The 15,888-nt window shown below is 37.0% G+C and overlaps 1 protein-coding gene across 1 annotated transcript; it reads left to right on the plus strand.

Annotated features, from left to right (window-relative positions):
• Positions 1-2,372: 2,372 nt before the first annotated feature.
• On the plus strand, positions 2,373-14,497 carry LOC578821 (cytochrome P450 3A24). Its single transcript, XM_030999507.1, has 13 exons — positions 2,373-2,626; positions 5,549-5,642; positions 6,201-6,253; positions 6,840-6,936; positions 7,588-7,704; positions 8,173-8,255; positions 9,512-9,660; positions 9,934-10,064; positions 10,480-10,659; positions 11,067-11,287; positions 11,781-11,918; positions 12,303-12,465; positions 13,045-14,497. Exons 1-13 carry the CDS (start codon positions 2,556-2,558, stop codon positions 13,120-13,122), a joined length of 1,575 nt encoding a protein of 524 aa, XP_030855367.1. The 5' UTR covers positions 2,373-2,555; the 3' UTR covers positions 13,123-14,497.
• Positions 14,498-15,888: the final 1,391 nt, after the last annotated feature.

Here is a 15,888-nt window from a genome sequence, read left to right on the forward strand (position 1 = left end):
AATATAGAACACATTTTTTCTATCCAGTTTGGTATGAAAGGGGTATTCATTCCATTTTTCAATTACATAATGGTTTTGGTAACCCCAAAACATTTGAAGACCTCGTAATTGAGTTTGACATTCCTATTAGAGACCAAAGAAAATATGACTCCCTCATGAATGGCATATTTTTGGAGTGGTTTGATAATTCTCTTAATGTGGATGAGAATATATTTAATCAAATTTTTAAAGATCTATTAAGTCAAAAGAAAATGTCTAAGTATACATAAAATATTTTGCTAAAGAAATATAGTTGTACTAATGCCAAAAGGGAGAGTAAATGGGAGGAACTCTTTGGCCATCAACCCAAAGAGAAGGATTGGTCGATTATTCATACGAGTAACTTTTGTTGCACAATTGAGACTCAGTTAAGGAGTTTTTATTTCAAAATTGTCCATAATGCTATTGGTTTTAATGCATTTTTGTTCAAGATTGGGAGAAAGGAGTCTGCTAATTGTTATTTTTGTTCAGATTTTCCAGAAACTTTAGATCACTTGTTTTGTGACTGTAGGAGAGTTGTACCACTGTGGGAAAAATTGGTGGATAAGATTAACACTGGCACTGATCACAGTTATAATCTGACTCTGTCAAAATTTAATTTTTTGTTTGGGATACAGTCAAGGGACAAATACGCCTCTTGTATAAATTTTCTCTGTTTATGTTTAAAATATTACATTTACTCATGTAGGTTTCAGGGAAAAGAACTTATTTTCGAAGCATTTGTTTCAATGGTAAAGTTCAAACAAAAAATAGAATATAAAATTGCCCAAAAGAAAAATAAGTTACAAGTCCATTTTAAGAAATGGTCTATCAAGTTTAACTGAAATTTAGGAGTAGTCTTGCAAAGCTCTGTTGTCATTAACATCTTCAATGGCTTTTTGAATTGTAAACTTGCCCTCTGGGAAAGTATATGAGTGTGAGTGTGTGTGTGTGTGTGTGTGTGTGTGTGCGTGTTTATGGGTGCATGAGTGCGTGCCTGTTTTGTAGTTTTAAGATGATATTATATTTTATATTGCTGCTTTTACTCTGTTAATTTTTCAGAAAAAACAATAAAAACAGAAAAAAAAGAAAAAAAAAGTTGACCCAGTACGCAATCACCTCGAGCTCTTACGTAACATTTGAATACTCAGAAGTGTATCTCTAAACAAATTTAATGAATGATTAGAAATTAATGCAGATCTACTTGTAATGCTCTCTATAAATGATGCAATATTTGCGAAACATGGTTTACGCGATGTGTGTAAGCTGGAGGGAGTACAATGTGATATCAATTGCGTTTTACTTTTAAGGGATATGAATATCGAGTTCTTCGGAGGACATACTATGTATGATCGAATCTCTTTGGATCTCATGAGAAATTCATTTATCGCTCAATCCAGGCATAGGGTACATTCTCAATCATTATTCCCAAACATAACGGACATGTATCATACATGATGATAAAAAGACCGGGTCATGCATAGAATTCAACATTATGACAGATGAGTCGTGGCGAAGTCCAGTGGCGGATCGAGCCGGCGGGAAGAGGGGGGCCCAATCCGTGAGAAAATATTAGTTGCGACTCAACCACCGGTGAATAAGCGGGGGGGGGGGGGGGGGGGGGGGGGGGGGGGGGGGGATAGGTGGTACTTTTTTTGTGCAATTTTTCAGGAAATATTTTAATTCGACTCAGCCAGCCGGTAAATAAGCGGGGGGGGAGGGGGTGGGTAAGACCACTTTTTTTGTTTTTTGGCCTTCTTCGTGAGAATTTTTTTTTTTTTTAAATAATTAAAAAAAAAAATTAAAAAAAAAAATTGCTGTTGTTGGCCAGTCAGCCCCCCCCCGTGGATCCGCGCCTGCAGAGGATCCATCCGGCGACAAGGGGGGGGGGGATTCAAATCTTAATACAACATTTAGCGTCGACTCAGCCGGCCGGCGAATAAGTCGGGGGGGGGGGGAGAGCACCTTTCTTCTTTCCCTTTTTTGATCGAGTTTTGGAGGAAAAATTTAGCGCCGACTCAGCCGGTCGGTGAATCAATTATTATTATTATTATTATTATTTTTTTTTTTTTTTTTTTTATATATTTTTTTTTAATTTTTTAATTTTTTAATTTTTTAATTTTTTTTTTATTTTTTTTTTTTTGGGGGGGGGCGCTTTTGTTTTGTGTTTTGAAAAAGGTTTACTTCACGTTATTATCCTATTTTTTTATCGCTTTGAGGGGCTAGGGGGGCCGGGCCGGAAAAATCGCTACGTGGATCCGCCCCTGGCGAAGTCGTACGAATATGCCTCTGTTTTGCGACCCCTTTTTATCCGTCACTAAGGCACCTTGTTGACTAAGCTTACGCAACAGCTCATTCTCATTGAGTAACTCAAACTGCATAAAACCATAGACCTACCACCACAAGCAACACACGGTTTATATCAGCAAGCTCCCTGGTAGTCTATGTGCCGGTCATATACATGAAGCAATGACTACTGTAACCGGTGAATGTGTTTAAATACTATCTGTTTGAAATCGTGTGTTTCCTGAACAAAAATGTCTTTCTCGATATTTGGATTCAATGTTTCACTGCCCCTGGTCGGAGCGATAGTTGCTATATTGGTGGGGTAAGTAGACTTTTCTTCTGACGAGCAATCAGGCACATTATTTTGCCTGTCGCCGACTTGGAAAATATATAATTATGATAAGCATAACAAGCCGGGAATCCCAGAATACGTTTATTTTCCAACAATATATATTTACCTTCTTAATTCAAAATATGATTAATGTAAACATTACACTGTTGTTATACAAAAGTCGCGAGACATTTTCCGCATTTCCCTGATAATTATCTAGCCCCGACGGGATACTAACCATAACACATTCACAAACCATCTACAGTACATAGTCAGAGAAATCGATAGCACTGCTGTTATCCCATCGAATTGAACGTTCCACCCAGGCGCGGATCCAGGATTTCTTAGGGGAGGGGGCCCAACTTTTTTTTTTTTTTGCTCCCGAAAATTTGAAAATCGCACCGGCCGAAAAGTCGCTCAGTGGGGGGGGGGGGGGGGGGGGGGGGGGGGGGGGGGGGGGGGGGGGTAAAGAGCACAATTTTTTTTTTTTTTTTTTTTTTTTTTGCTGCCGAAAATTTGAAAAACGCGCCGGCCAAAAATTCGCTCAGTGTGGGGGGGGGGGGGGGGGGGGGGGGGTAGTGAGCACATTTTTTTTTTTTTTTGATCCTCAAAAAAAAATTCTATTTGCACCCCCCCCTTGAGCGCCAGGGGGGGGGGCCCAACCCCAAAAAAAGGTAAAAATCACGTGATTTTACATGATTTTTTTCTCAAGGGGGGGGGGGGCCCGGGCCCCCCGGGCCCCCCCCCCCCTGGATCCGCCACTGGTTCCACCATAGACGTAATACAAATTACGTCTATGGTTCCACGCACAGCATTGACGTTCCACGTTTAATTCGGGTATATAAGCGCCCTTTAGAAATTTGGATCAATGAAGAGAATGTCGTGAAAGGAAAAAGAATCTCCTGATCTGTGAACAACAGTCAACAACTTGTGGGTCAAATGTCAGACATTGGGCAATGAATAGTTCACTTTTTAGATGGTTCTCATTGCATTCTGTTATTAAATATATCGACTACAGATTAAATGTACCTACACTCTTAGAAAAAAGGGTGCAAAAAAGGGTGCAAAATAAGAGTTTGCACCCTTTACATAAAAATGAACCCTATTGAAGGAAAATGGGTTAAAAAAAGGGTGCAATATAAGATTTTGCACCCTTCCCACAAAAATAAACCCTATCGACCAAAAAAGGGTGCAAAATAAAAGTTTGCATATTGCATGCAAATTCATGATTACTTTCCACGTGTTCACATAAAAATACATTTATCATGATTTTTTAAGCAAATTATGACAATGCACATAGATTTTGTGATTTTGTATTTTCCTTTGGCAATCACTAACCAATAGATTATTTTGTCTGATCATGTTACAATTACATTCACGTTTTAGCAATATATATATTGATTATATGATTACTAACCAAAACACATCATGCATGTTTAATATGTATTTGTGTACGAGCAAATTTTACCAGTATTCCTCGATGATGGGTGCAGGATTGCACCTTTTAAAGGGTGCAGGATTGAACCCCTAAAGGTGCTGCTATTGCATCGGTTTGCACCCCTAATGGAGCAGGATTGAACCATTAAGGGTACTAACATGTCTCCTAAAAGGTGCAATCTGGCACCCTCTTAAAGCGTGCAGGATTGAACCCATAAATGTGCTGCTAATGTTGTATCGGTTTGCATCCCTAAATGTGCAGGAACGAACCATAAAGGGTACTATTTCCCCTAAAAGGTTCAATCTGGCACCCTTTTAAAGGGTGCAGGATTGCATCTTTAAAAAGGGTGCAAGATTTAACCCCTAAAGGTGCTGCTATTGCATCGGTTTGCACCCCTAAAGGTGCTTACTTGCACCATTTTTTCTTAGTGTGTATATAGACACCCCCCCCCCGATTTTGTTAATGAAATTGCGTCAGAAATCATAAGCATTGTACATGTCCATGTACAACCTGTCTTAATAGATGGGAGGAGAGAGAACTAACCATGAATGTTCGCAAAGGGGTGTCTTAATGTTTATACAACAAATTACCGTAATTTGCATATTTCTAATCAGAAAGGTAAATATGAACCAGAATGACTTTATACTCTGAGTCCAAACTCTATGGCCCGAATTCTCGTACGTCATATGACGCGTTTTACGCGTTTTTTACAAACCTGGTTTGTAAAGAACAAAAGGAGGTTTGGCGAAACAAAAGGAGGTTTGAGCTCAAACCTTGCTTTGTGAATTCGGGCCTCTATGATGTACCAAGACTTTGAAGGATAAAAAATCTCAGGCAATTTAGCCTTTTCCATCAACTATTAAAATATGCGAATATTACGATGAAGTATTACATAATCAGAGTTTTGAAGTTGCTCTTCAGTTGATTTCTGGAAAGCCTTTGCGATCATGTTAATCAAGGGATGATCTAGCCACACTTCCATGTCGCCTAGTTCTTTCAATTAAAATAAAACTGTACAACATCATTCCATTCAATTTAGGTAATATCATATTCATGTAATTCATATTCATTGTTTTTACAAAAGTGTTTTTGTTTGTTTAATTTCAATTTTTATTGCTTTACTGTCATGTCCAAGTGCTTAACAAACCCGTCACATAAAAAGATTTGTTTAGGGGAGGCGGGAGGGGGCGACTAGTTAACTTAAATATCATACAAAGGCATTATACATCTATTTAGACAGTTTTCATCAGTTATTACCTTAAGAAAGGCCTTGAAAACACTTTTTTGGGGGCAGTTCGTAGTTGTAAGATTGTTTTTCTTATTACATGTATTTATGTTATTGTCATTATTTTACTGTAAGCGGTTTGGGCCTAGTGGGAAAAGTGCGGTATAAGTAATAATAATAGTAATAGTAATAATGATAATAATAATAACAATGAACATATTCTTAATGATACACTATTCTATCTCACCAGCCGCGAGCTATGGAACCTGACATACTTCTGGAGAAGAGGAATAAAATGCTCTAGACCCTTACCATTACTTGGCAATATTTTATCCTGCACAAAGGTACAGTCAAACCTGCTTTAGTGACCACCTGTCTACAAAGACCACATTTTTTGTTTCCCTTGAAAATAGTTTCTCATTGAAATATGTCATAAAAGGAACTGTACGTAAAGACCACCTGGCTATAAAAACACTTTTCTTGTCTCCCTTGCGTGGTCCTTATAGACAGGTTTCACTGTATATTGCTATTGAAGAAACTTGATCAGAAAATTAAAGAGATGGCGGATGGGAGGTGAACAATAAAAACAAGTGTTCCAAGAATGTATTTTTTAATGACATCACTTCCTTTCAATCTTTGAAACAAAATTAACAAAATAAAACATTCATGAAATTCAAAGTTCTGCTTCAAGAAGATGTGAGTTAACATTGCTGAATAGATAACATGAAGAAACAAAAACTTCTGCATAAACTTTTTTTTTATCGCTCAGTGATCGTTTAAAATTCTGTTGCATGGTTATTTTAAAATTAAGATCAAAATTAATGATTTCTTCTATAAGTTTAGAGTCCACTCATTTCATTGCTACTAACATTTTATTTTGTTTTGGTTTGGTTTGTTTACAGGGATTTTACTCCTATATCTATACATGCCAACAGAACTACGGTAACATCTTCGGGTGAGTACACAATTCAATTAAAGATGACCGATCTCCCATACTCCCACAAAATATTTATTTTTCAATACTAATTTGAAAGGCTACTCAGAATTTAACTTCTTTTCAACTTATGGGCCCGCATCAGGTCTTCAGAAGTGAGTCTGAACATGGAACATGATTAAAGGCAGTGTATTTTACTGACATCGCTGCCACTACTGTCTTTCAATTTGTTCCATCTTTCGTTGAGGGCGTACATAATAGAGCGATTTCCAGTTTATATGTATACCCAAGCTGGCCAAGGACCATCACGCGCGCTTTATTCATCACTTTGACATTTGTTTTGTGACAAAATAAATGAGCGATTACTCCTATTTTGTAGAAATATACAGAGAAGCATAAAGATAATAAAGCATACATTTCCAATGAAGAAGGTATACAAATTAGACAAAAAGAAGAAGAAGAAAAGAAGAAAAAGAAGAATGAGGAAGAGAAGAAGAAGAAGAAGAAGAAGAAGAAGAAGAAGAAGAAGGGGAAGAGGAAGAGGAAGAGGAAGAAGAAGGGGAGAAGATATAAAGGCTAAAAATTAATTATTTTTTCTTCTTCACAGTCTCTACTTCTTTCGGAGTCCTTTGATAGTTGTTTGTGATCCTGATGTGTTGAGAGATGTACTCGTTAAAAGTTTCTCCAAGTTTTCCAATCATTACGTAAGTAAAATCTCTTATGTATGACAGACATTATTAAGTGGTGGATCCATGATTCTCTGGCAGGCGCGGAACAAGTGAAATAAATCTATGACAATTGGGGAAAAAATGGTGTGTCATCTGGGGTACAAAATTCTCTGAATAAAAAGGTGTGATCATAATTATCATAGTTCTTCTTTTCTTCCTCCCTTTCCCCCTTTTGGCTGTGGGGGGGGGGGGGGAGGGGCACATTACCTTGAGCCCATGTATCCGCCACTTGTTTTGAAGGGGCAACTTTCATGCAATGGGGGAAATTTATAAACATAAAGAGTCTGATGATTATTCATGATTTGAGAACATCTCGTTTAAAAAAAATCCCCAATCTTTGAATGCGTTTTTTAATAATGGAGTCAAACCGTTTCAGAGAAATGAATTAAAACACTGTGAACTGTTGAGTTAAAGTCATTCATTTTCATTGTTGGGATTGTCTTGTTACATTGTATGTATGGAAATAAGCCAATATATAGGTGTTTGTAATATCCTCTACTTTTTGAATAGAAAGCAATCAAAATGAATGAAAGAATGCAAACAATGTAATTTAAAGAAAGCATTAATATTTCCCCTGTTAAGTTTAAAGTTATTAAATTACCCTTGTCTATGATCTCTTTGTTATAGCAATTCTTCCTGAAGAACAGACCATTAGATCAAGGTCTACTGGATCTTCGTGATCAGCGATGGAAGGATGTCAGGAGCGTTATATCTCCAACATTCAGTGCTCTCAAGATGAAACAGGTTTATACGCACAACTTTCTTCTTATCCCACTTATGTACAAGGTGGACAATGAATAGGTTATTTTTCAAACATGTTCGAAATTGTTTGAGAGATGTACAGAATTCAGTAGGATTGGGTTATATGTTTCAGGGAACTATGCGGTTGTTGAAGAACTTTCGTGACTTTTTACAATGCTCTCCCACTGAATCCTTTACATTTGGGACTATATCAAATATAGCGTGTGTATGTTTTTCATCATTATAAACACTAAACTTATACTTTGGTAATTCAACTTTACAAATCTTATAATGATTCACAGATACTCAGTTTGTTAGAAGTCTGTATTGAAGGTTAGTGATATCCTCGACTGAACAATAATATATTTATTATGAATTTTATAATTTTTTTTTTTTTTTTTGGAGGGGGGGGGGGGGGGTGTTTTTTTGCGATGTGATGCATCTAATTTCAAACATTGATTTTCAATTTAGATGTCTCCTGTGATTAATGAATGCTGTGATGTTCTGGTGACCAACTTGAAAAAGAAACAAGGCGAAGACATAAACGTTAACAGGTATACATTCATCAGGGTCATTAATCATTACTACCATAATAATTGCAGTTGTATGAATAAGTCAAGTGCCATTTCACACCCTATATCATATCTCCCATATCAATCACGTTGTAATGATTGTACAATGCAATAGGTGATGGACAAGGCCGTTGGAACTTTCAGTCATATGGTTCATTTTTCGAAAGTCTTTGCGATCGCGCAATGTACATCAAATCATATACAATACTTGATTTGAATCAATCGCAACTTTTTATAAGATGAGGCCCAGATCATTCCTGCTTGTGATAGTACATAGCTGGACTTGGTACTATACTATATGCTAAATTTTCTTTAAATGAAAGATATCGGCAAAGCTACGACAACATCTTTTTACATCCACACCATTCCCTTTTGTTCCTAATTTGTATACCTATATACCTAATTCTCTTTGGGGGGGGGGGGGGCTGTGTCTCTTCTTTTTAAAACCTTAACTATTTATAGATCCTGCGCTAGATAAGGGCATCATTCTGTCAATAGATGGATATCACTAATACCTCCGGCAAACTTTGATTTTAATTTTTTTAATTTTTTAATTTTTTATTCTTCGGCTCATATTTATAAAGGTGGACCTGGTTTAACTTGGTCCTCTGATCTACACATAGTCAAGTTTCGAGCTCTTTTATTTTACTCGGATAGAAATAAAGAACAAAAACGGTAATCTGGTCTTGAGGAGGTTGACATATAGCGATCCAAACACCAATGGACTAACCATACCCACTTGGTCCTAGAATAACGCTTCCCCGCTATTATACCAGCCCTTTTCCCCTGTACTTTTTCGTTTAACTAAGTCACACCGTCAAACAACTCTAAACTGATTAAAAAACCGATCAAGTTATGGCTGTTAGGATGATGCATTATTGGGTTTGGTCTGTTGTCGATCTGGTGTCGGTCTCGTCGGTGTGACTGTGGTATTACTGTGGTATTACGTGGCGATGGCCAATTATACTATTTAATTCCAAATCATACCAACGAGTCCAACACTAGACCGATTACAGACTCCAAAAGAGAAGAAGTAAATTACCCCAGTTGCCTAAAACCAGTCAGTTTGCAGTCGGCGAGGAGTCGGTTTGGTGTTGTGACTGTCATATAAGGCTTGTAATGCCTAGGTTGTCAAGTCTGACGATTGGTTGTGTGCCTCAGTTTGTGTTGGAATTAAATTAAGGAAATGATTCAAAAGCGACTGCTGGTTAATGCATGTTTACACCATTCTTCCACAGCGTATTCGAAGCATTCACAATGGACGGGATTGCTAAGTGTGCCTTTGGACTGCAAGTGGATTCCCAGAATAACCCAGATGATCCATTCGTCAAGCACGCCAAACGGATCATGGACGGTACTGTTGAAAGTCCTGTTGCGATGATAGCAGGTTGGTGCATATCTTTTCTACTGAATCGGGATTTCTTTGAATTCTGAGACCACCTTACAGAACCATGGTAATTGTGAAAGATAATGGCTGACGCGCCTGGTACACATTTCAGAAATTACGGTGATAATTCAACTGTTCATCAGCTTCTGTTTGATGGCCAGCCACATGTGTGTGTTCTCATCAAGAAGGTGACTTGTATCTACAAAAAAGCTTAATCAAATGTATTAAAAGCGTTTTCCACAATTAAAATTCTGGTGTTGTTTTTTTGTGCAGGAGTTTTCCCACCGGCCGCGTATCTGTTTAATGCTCTAGATATCGCCTTGTTTCCTGCCGAAACAAGGAAATTCTTTAGAGATGTTGTTGTGAAAGCAATCGAATTGAAGAAACGCTCTGCTGGCAATGAGGTGGGTTTACAATAATTATTTTTCAACTCTGTTTCATGATGTTAAGAGAAGAAGAAGGGGTAACTCTTCAGAGGAAACAAATTCTGAAGTAAGCCTACTTTGCTGTTCGGACAGGATTCCTTTGTCTTTGAACGATTTGTTCATAATCAAGTAAACAATAGGAGTGGGGCTTATGTTCTTAGATTTCTTTTCATGGATTTGGGAGGGGGCAGCCAATACAGCTTGAATTGTGAATAAAAAAAGAATATTTGAAATCGATTGCATATTAAAACATGTTAATTAATTGGCTTGTAAATCAGTTATTAAAATATAATGATTATAAATTATGTATGTTAGTTTTTAACATAACACTGCTAACTAAATTGGCAAATAACCTAAGATAATTACAGCAACGTACGATGTTCTTGTATTCTAGAGGAGGGATTTTCTGCAGCTGATGATGAATGCCCACAACGATGACGAGCATGACAGCAGGTCAAAGGTCATCAAGGACGACAATGATCTCCATAATCTGATCGAAGACCACCAGGACAAGCATGTCTCCAACGCTCAAAACACCAAAACTCAACTGACCATGGATGAGATATTTGCTCAGGTATATATAAACCAGTGGAAATATGAAATGGTAAAGATGTGGTACTTGTGCACCCGAAGCGCTTATGGCATAGAGTGAGTTCACCCGTGGATGGGGCACTGGAATGATTGGACGAATGGGAAGGGGGCACCGAATTTATAAGGCTATTGACTACTTAGGGACGGGTGCTGGAGGTGGTCCAAGGGTCTTCTTTTCTCGTCTCTATCCTCTTTTCCCTTTTCTTGCCTTTTTTTAGTTCTGTTTTTCACATCACTCGATTGGATGGAGGCACTGGGCCCCGCCCTTAACCCATGTAGGTATACCACTGTCTGTTCCAATATCCCTTTCCACAGTACATTGTTAAAAGCAAGCAATATTATCAGTCTTAGATAGCATTTTTGTACAATTCTTCCATTTAAAAAATCTAGGCTGTATTATTCTTTGTTGCCGGTTACGAGACGACCAACGTCACCCTTGGTTTCCTAGCCTACGCCTTGGCAACCAATCCTGACATCCAGGACCGGCTGATCGAAGAGGTGGATGAAGTGACACCAACCAGAGACTCGGTCGACTACAACTCCATCGCAAAGATGTCTTTACTGGACATGGTGGTCTGTGAGACACTCAGGTTATATCCACCAGCAGTTATGTAAGTCAAGCATTATATTCTTTCTAAATCGATATTCCTTTAACTTGGAGAAGGATGGGTTTGGAGAGAAATTTAATATTTTTGTTTTTATTATCTTGACAGTAAGTGCATCCCACTTTTAATTTAAACGACATCTTATTCAACCTAGGACGGACAAAGAAATTCTAAAATGAAAGAGGAACTTGATTAAAGCCCATTTGCTAGATGTCAAGATGGCAATGATATATATAGAGAATAGAACGTAGACAATTCATCTGTTGGATATATAACTTCTAGTTAGCCGTTTACTTGAAATCTACTGTTTCATGATTCCATATGGTTTTAAAGAGCAAGGAAATCATAATCGTAATTTCTGGTTAAAGTTTAATCCAAACATTACAGCCGTCTCTAATCACATTTGAGTAAAATTCTTCCAAACTGAAATAAAGGGGATTAGAATACCCACAAATTATTTCCACCTTTATCTGATTTCAACTTTCTCTTTAATTGGCAGGGGTGACCGATGCTGTAGTGAAACACACACCGTTAATGGACTGACCATCGAGAAGGGTGTTCAATTCCTCTACTCCATCTACAACATCCAGCGTGATCCCACTCTATGGCCTGAACCGGAGAAATTTGACCCATCAAGGTATGTTTTTTGTAAAAGAATTCTTCTTTTATAATAATGATACCGATGATGAACGTTAGGTACCCTTTAAATGTCACTAAACATGCTAAATCCATTTGTTTATAGAGCGCCCTCTGTCTCTTCATCCACGGAGCATTGGTGCATAATATCACAGATTCTTCAACTTATTTTGTGCATATTTTCGAGATAAATTTTTTTCCGTAATGAAGTTTATGAAAACGGTAGTTTTCTAAATTTGGTGCGGCACTTTTGAGTTTTCAAATTATGATAAAAAGTAAAGAGGATAATAAATATATGATGGTACAAATACACACAAATATTTTAAGAATTGAATATAAAGTGTTCGTTATTCTAGCTAAAATTATAGAAACATCCAACTTCCAGGTTTACCAAAGAGAATCGTGCTAATCGTCACCCGTTTGCTTGGATACCATTCGGTGCCGGACCAAGGAACTGTATCGGGATGCGGTTTGCTCTGATGGAGATCAAGATGGCCGTAGTTCGTATCCTCCAGAAATACCGCTTCGTACCAAGTCCTAAAACAGATGTAAGATGATCAAACAGTTTTTACAATGACAAAGATTCTGGAACAGTTGGACACTTTGACCAGCTGGTATAACTAAGGGATTATGACTCTTTTCTCAGTATAACTAATAGTCATTTAGTAACATCAAGGAGTTACAAACTTCCAAAGTAAGTTCTTGGTAACATTTCTTGGGAATGCAGTAGGGCATCGAGATATTCATAATTAGAGGGCGAAATATATACCTAATATTTTCTCTGTCTATGCTGGGTATGCCACTAACGACAATAAAATGTTGAAGTTCCAGCAAATATTGATTAGCAACATTTAACTAATAACAATTGTAGATTTCCATTAGCATGAGATGAAAGGGATGTGGTGGTTTTGGATCGGGTTCTCATTAGGGATCTGATTTACAACACACAAAGCTATGTTAAGTAGTGGTTATTAAATTGAACTTTAAGAGAAGCCCTCTTGAAACAGTTCTTAGTGTCGAATTTTACAAAACTATTGAAGCTGGTCGGGTATAGATAGAGAAAAAGGGTCATAATTTTCTATTTTGATAGGATTGCTTTTAACAGATTGTTTTTCTCACCTTTCTAGATCCCTGTGAAGTTTGGTACTGGAAACACTCTGAAACCAGATGGCGGTATCTTTCTCCGAGTCGAAGAGCGCCAGTAAATTTCATTACAGGATAAACTTTACGGACACGGAACACAATTAACATGATTGCAAAGATTTTCGAAAATTAAATCAAGGGCAATTTCAAGAAACTTTTGTAATGCAATTAGAAATCATGTAATGTTAAAAAAATGTCATTTGTCAAAAGGTGATGCAGGAGGCTATATTGGAATTGCCTTTTGCTGATTTTTAGAAAGTTCTTACGATCTCTTGACAAATGAACCTGAGCCAATACTATTCGCAGGGTAATACTATTAGTAATTTTCGTAACTTTTGGCATTACATCTATCAAGAACCTGTGGTATGAAGAATGATGTACATGATGTATAATCTCTCATCAACAAAATTAATATGTTATCATTTTCCAAGTATAAATACTTCCATGTAATTATAATATGAGATATATTATACAAGGATGTTCTTATCATAATTTCAGAACAGCGAATCAAATCAAATCAAATCAAGTCTGAAGCTGTGAATGAAATAGCCATAGTGCATTGTGATAGGATTAAACTTTCCCATTCTGTAAAGCATGTAGTCTTCTTCAAGCCGTATATAAACTTCCTCATAATTATTTCGGATTTTAGGGTATGTTCAATGTAGTAGTAGGTAGCTGCGAGATATTTTGTTAGATTTCAAAATGATATTTTTTGCTATTAAAAGGTAATATGTAGATGTTTTCTTTGCCAACTTTTGCACAATGTGTTACATTTTCAATATATTTCCATTTTGTAGCGTTGGTAGTCAATTTTGTAGTTTTATGTGATTTGTATAGCAGAACATGATTTTAATGCAACTTATTGTTAAAAAGACAGGTCTGTGGCCTGGCACAATAAGCCCGTGAGCTAACTGCTTTCATTTTCGATTTTACAAATTCTGATATGTTATGTTTATTTTTTTTGATAGAATCTCATACTCTGTATACAAAATTGTTTTTCAATATGAAATAGAATAGCAATTTGAAAACCTTGCTGTTGAGTGAAATGATTTAGTATTATTGTCGAAGGATGAACTTTATTACTTCCTGATAGAAGTCTTTTGGAAACGTCTTTGAATCTGCGATTGGACAGAAGATTTGCAAGAACAAAAAAATAAATGGAAAACAGAGAATGAAAGTGCATCTATCATGCAGAATCTAAATTAAGAGAATAATGCATATTCTGTAATATGCTATATATTCATAGAGATAGTGAAAGTCTATTAAATTGAAAATATATCAACTAACGGATGTACATCATAAGAACGTGATATATCAATATAGTTATAGATATAAAATATGTAATGCTATGATTTAGACTGTGAATGAACGTGATTGAGATGGATTATTTTCCCCTGCATTAGAAATATAAAAGAATAAATCACTATCTAGAGAAGACATCTATGGCTCAGACTGATGTTTGTTTCGTAAGAGGAGAGAGAATGAGGAAGAGAGAGAAAGAAAGAGAGAGAGAGAGAGAGGGCGGAGAGATAGAGAGAGAGGGGGGGGGGGAGGGGGAGAAGGTAAGAAAAGAGGCGTTACCGATTATTAAAGAGAAGATAAAAGATACAGGAACAGAGAAGGGAAAAATAACGACAGAAAGACATATTTTAGAAAAGAAAAAGATTCATAGAGAAAGATAGAGAATAAGATACAGAGCAATAAAGAGGGAGGGGAAGAATATCAAGTTAAAACTCCCAGTGTTTTAAGGCAACAAAATAAATAGGCTACACGTAATTTGTATTAAACAGGTCTATATTGAGAAGACATGAGGTACTCCAAGATAATCAAGGTTAATTTGCATCGTGAGAGAGCGATATGGGATACCCAAAAGAGAAAGGGAGAGGAATAGTATGAAATGGGGAAAAACAGGTAAATTTAGAAGAAAGTAAAAATGGAATTACTATTAATGAACGCATTGAACATAATTATAGGGCTTATTTTAACGATAAAAATGTCGGCATAAATTTAAATTTCATCCCTCCCATAACATACAAAAATTAGCTAGTCAGCGTATTCACAAAAGCAACTTGGTAAATTAGTTCTTTCTTTACAATCAAAAGAAAACTTATCTGTTTCGGCGATCACTAGCCATGCTGCATCTTCTTCAGACATGAGATGTAGGAAAGTGATTTACAAAAGTAGCTTACCTACTGTATATCCCGCATATAGCTCATCATCCATCACCATCATATTTTATGTCAAAGTTCAGGTTTCGTTTCTAGCTACTTAAATTTTCCATATTTCTTTTTTCTTTTTGAAAAAAACACATACATACTTTTATGTCTGTTTTGTTTTAATGCATACGGGATAGCATCGAGCTCTACAACGGATGGAATACTATCGCAGAATTAAAGTATATCGACAAAAGAGGGCACATGTCTGTTAATTCGAGCTTGCTCTTTGAGTTTCTGTGCTACCCCCTCCCTCGCCACAATTGCCACAGATTTTTTTTAACGGGCACCACATAGAATGAATCACAGAAAATTAGATAAAATAACATAAAGTATACAATTCATTGCAATTTCTATAACGCACTATGAGTGATGGGCAGTGTAGGGGGGGGGGGGGGTGTAGGGGTGCAGAGTGGGGTGTGTCCAGTGGCATAGGCCTATCCAGACTTTGACCCCATGAGGGGCGGACGTCTCAGGTTAATGTGACCTACGGACTCTACTAATAAAAACATTTTTTGAGGGCCCTGGTTTGCGTTACAGTGGGGGGGGGGGGGGGGTCGAAGAAAATGTATGTCTTTATTGAATGTGTTTGCATTTCGTGCGATTTCAAACATG

The sequence above is a fragment of the Strongylocentrotus purpuratus genome, unplaced genomic scaffold (assembly GCF_000002235.5).
Source record: "Strongylocentrotus purpuratus isolate Spur 01 unplaced genomic scaffold, Spur_5.0 spur5_scaffold_5, whole genome shotgun sequence".
NCBI classification, from domain to species: domain Eukaryota; kingdom Metazoa; phylum Echinodermata; class Echinoidea; order Camarodonta; family Strongylocentrotidae; genus Strongylocentrotus; species Strongylocentrotus purpuratus.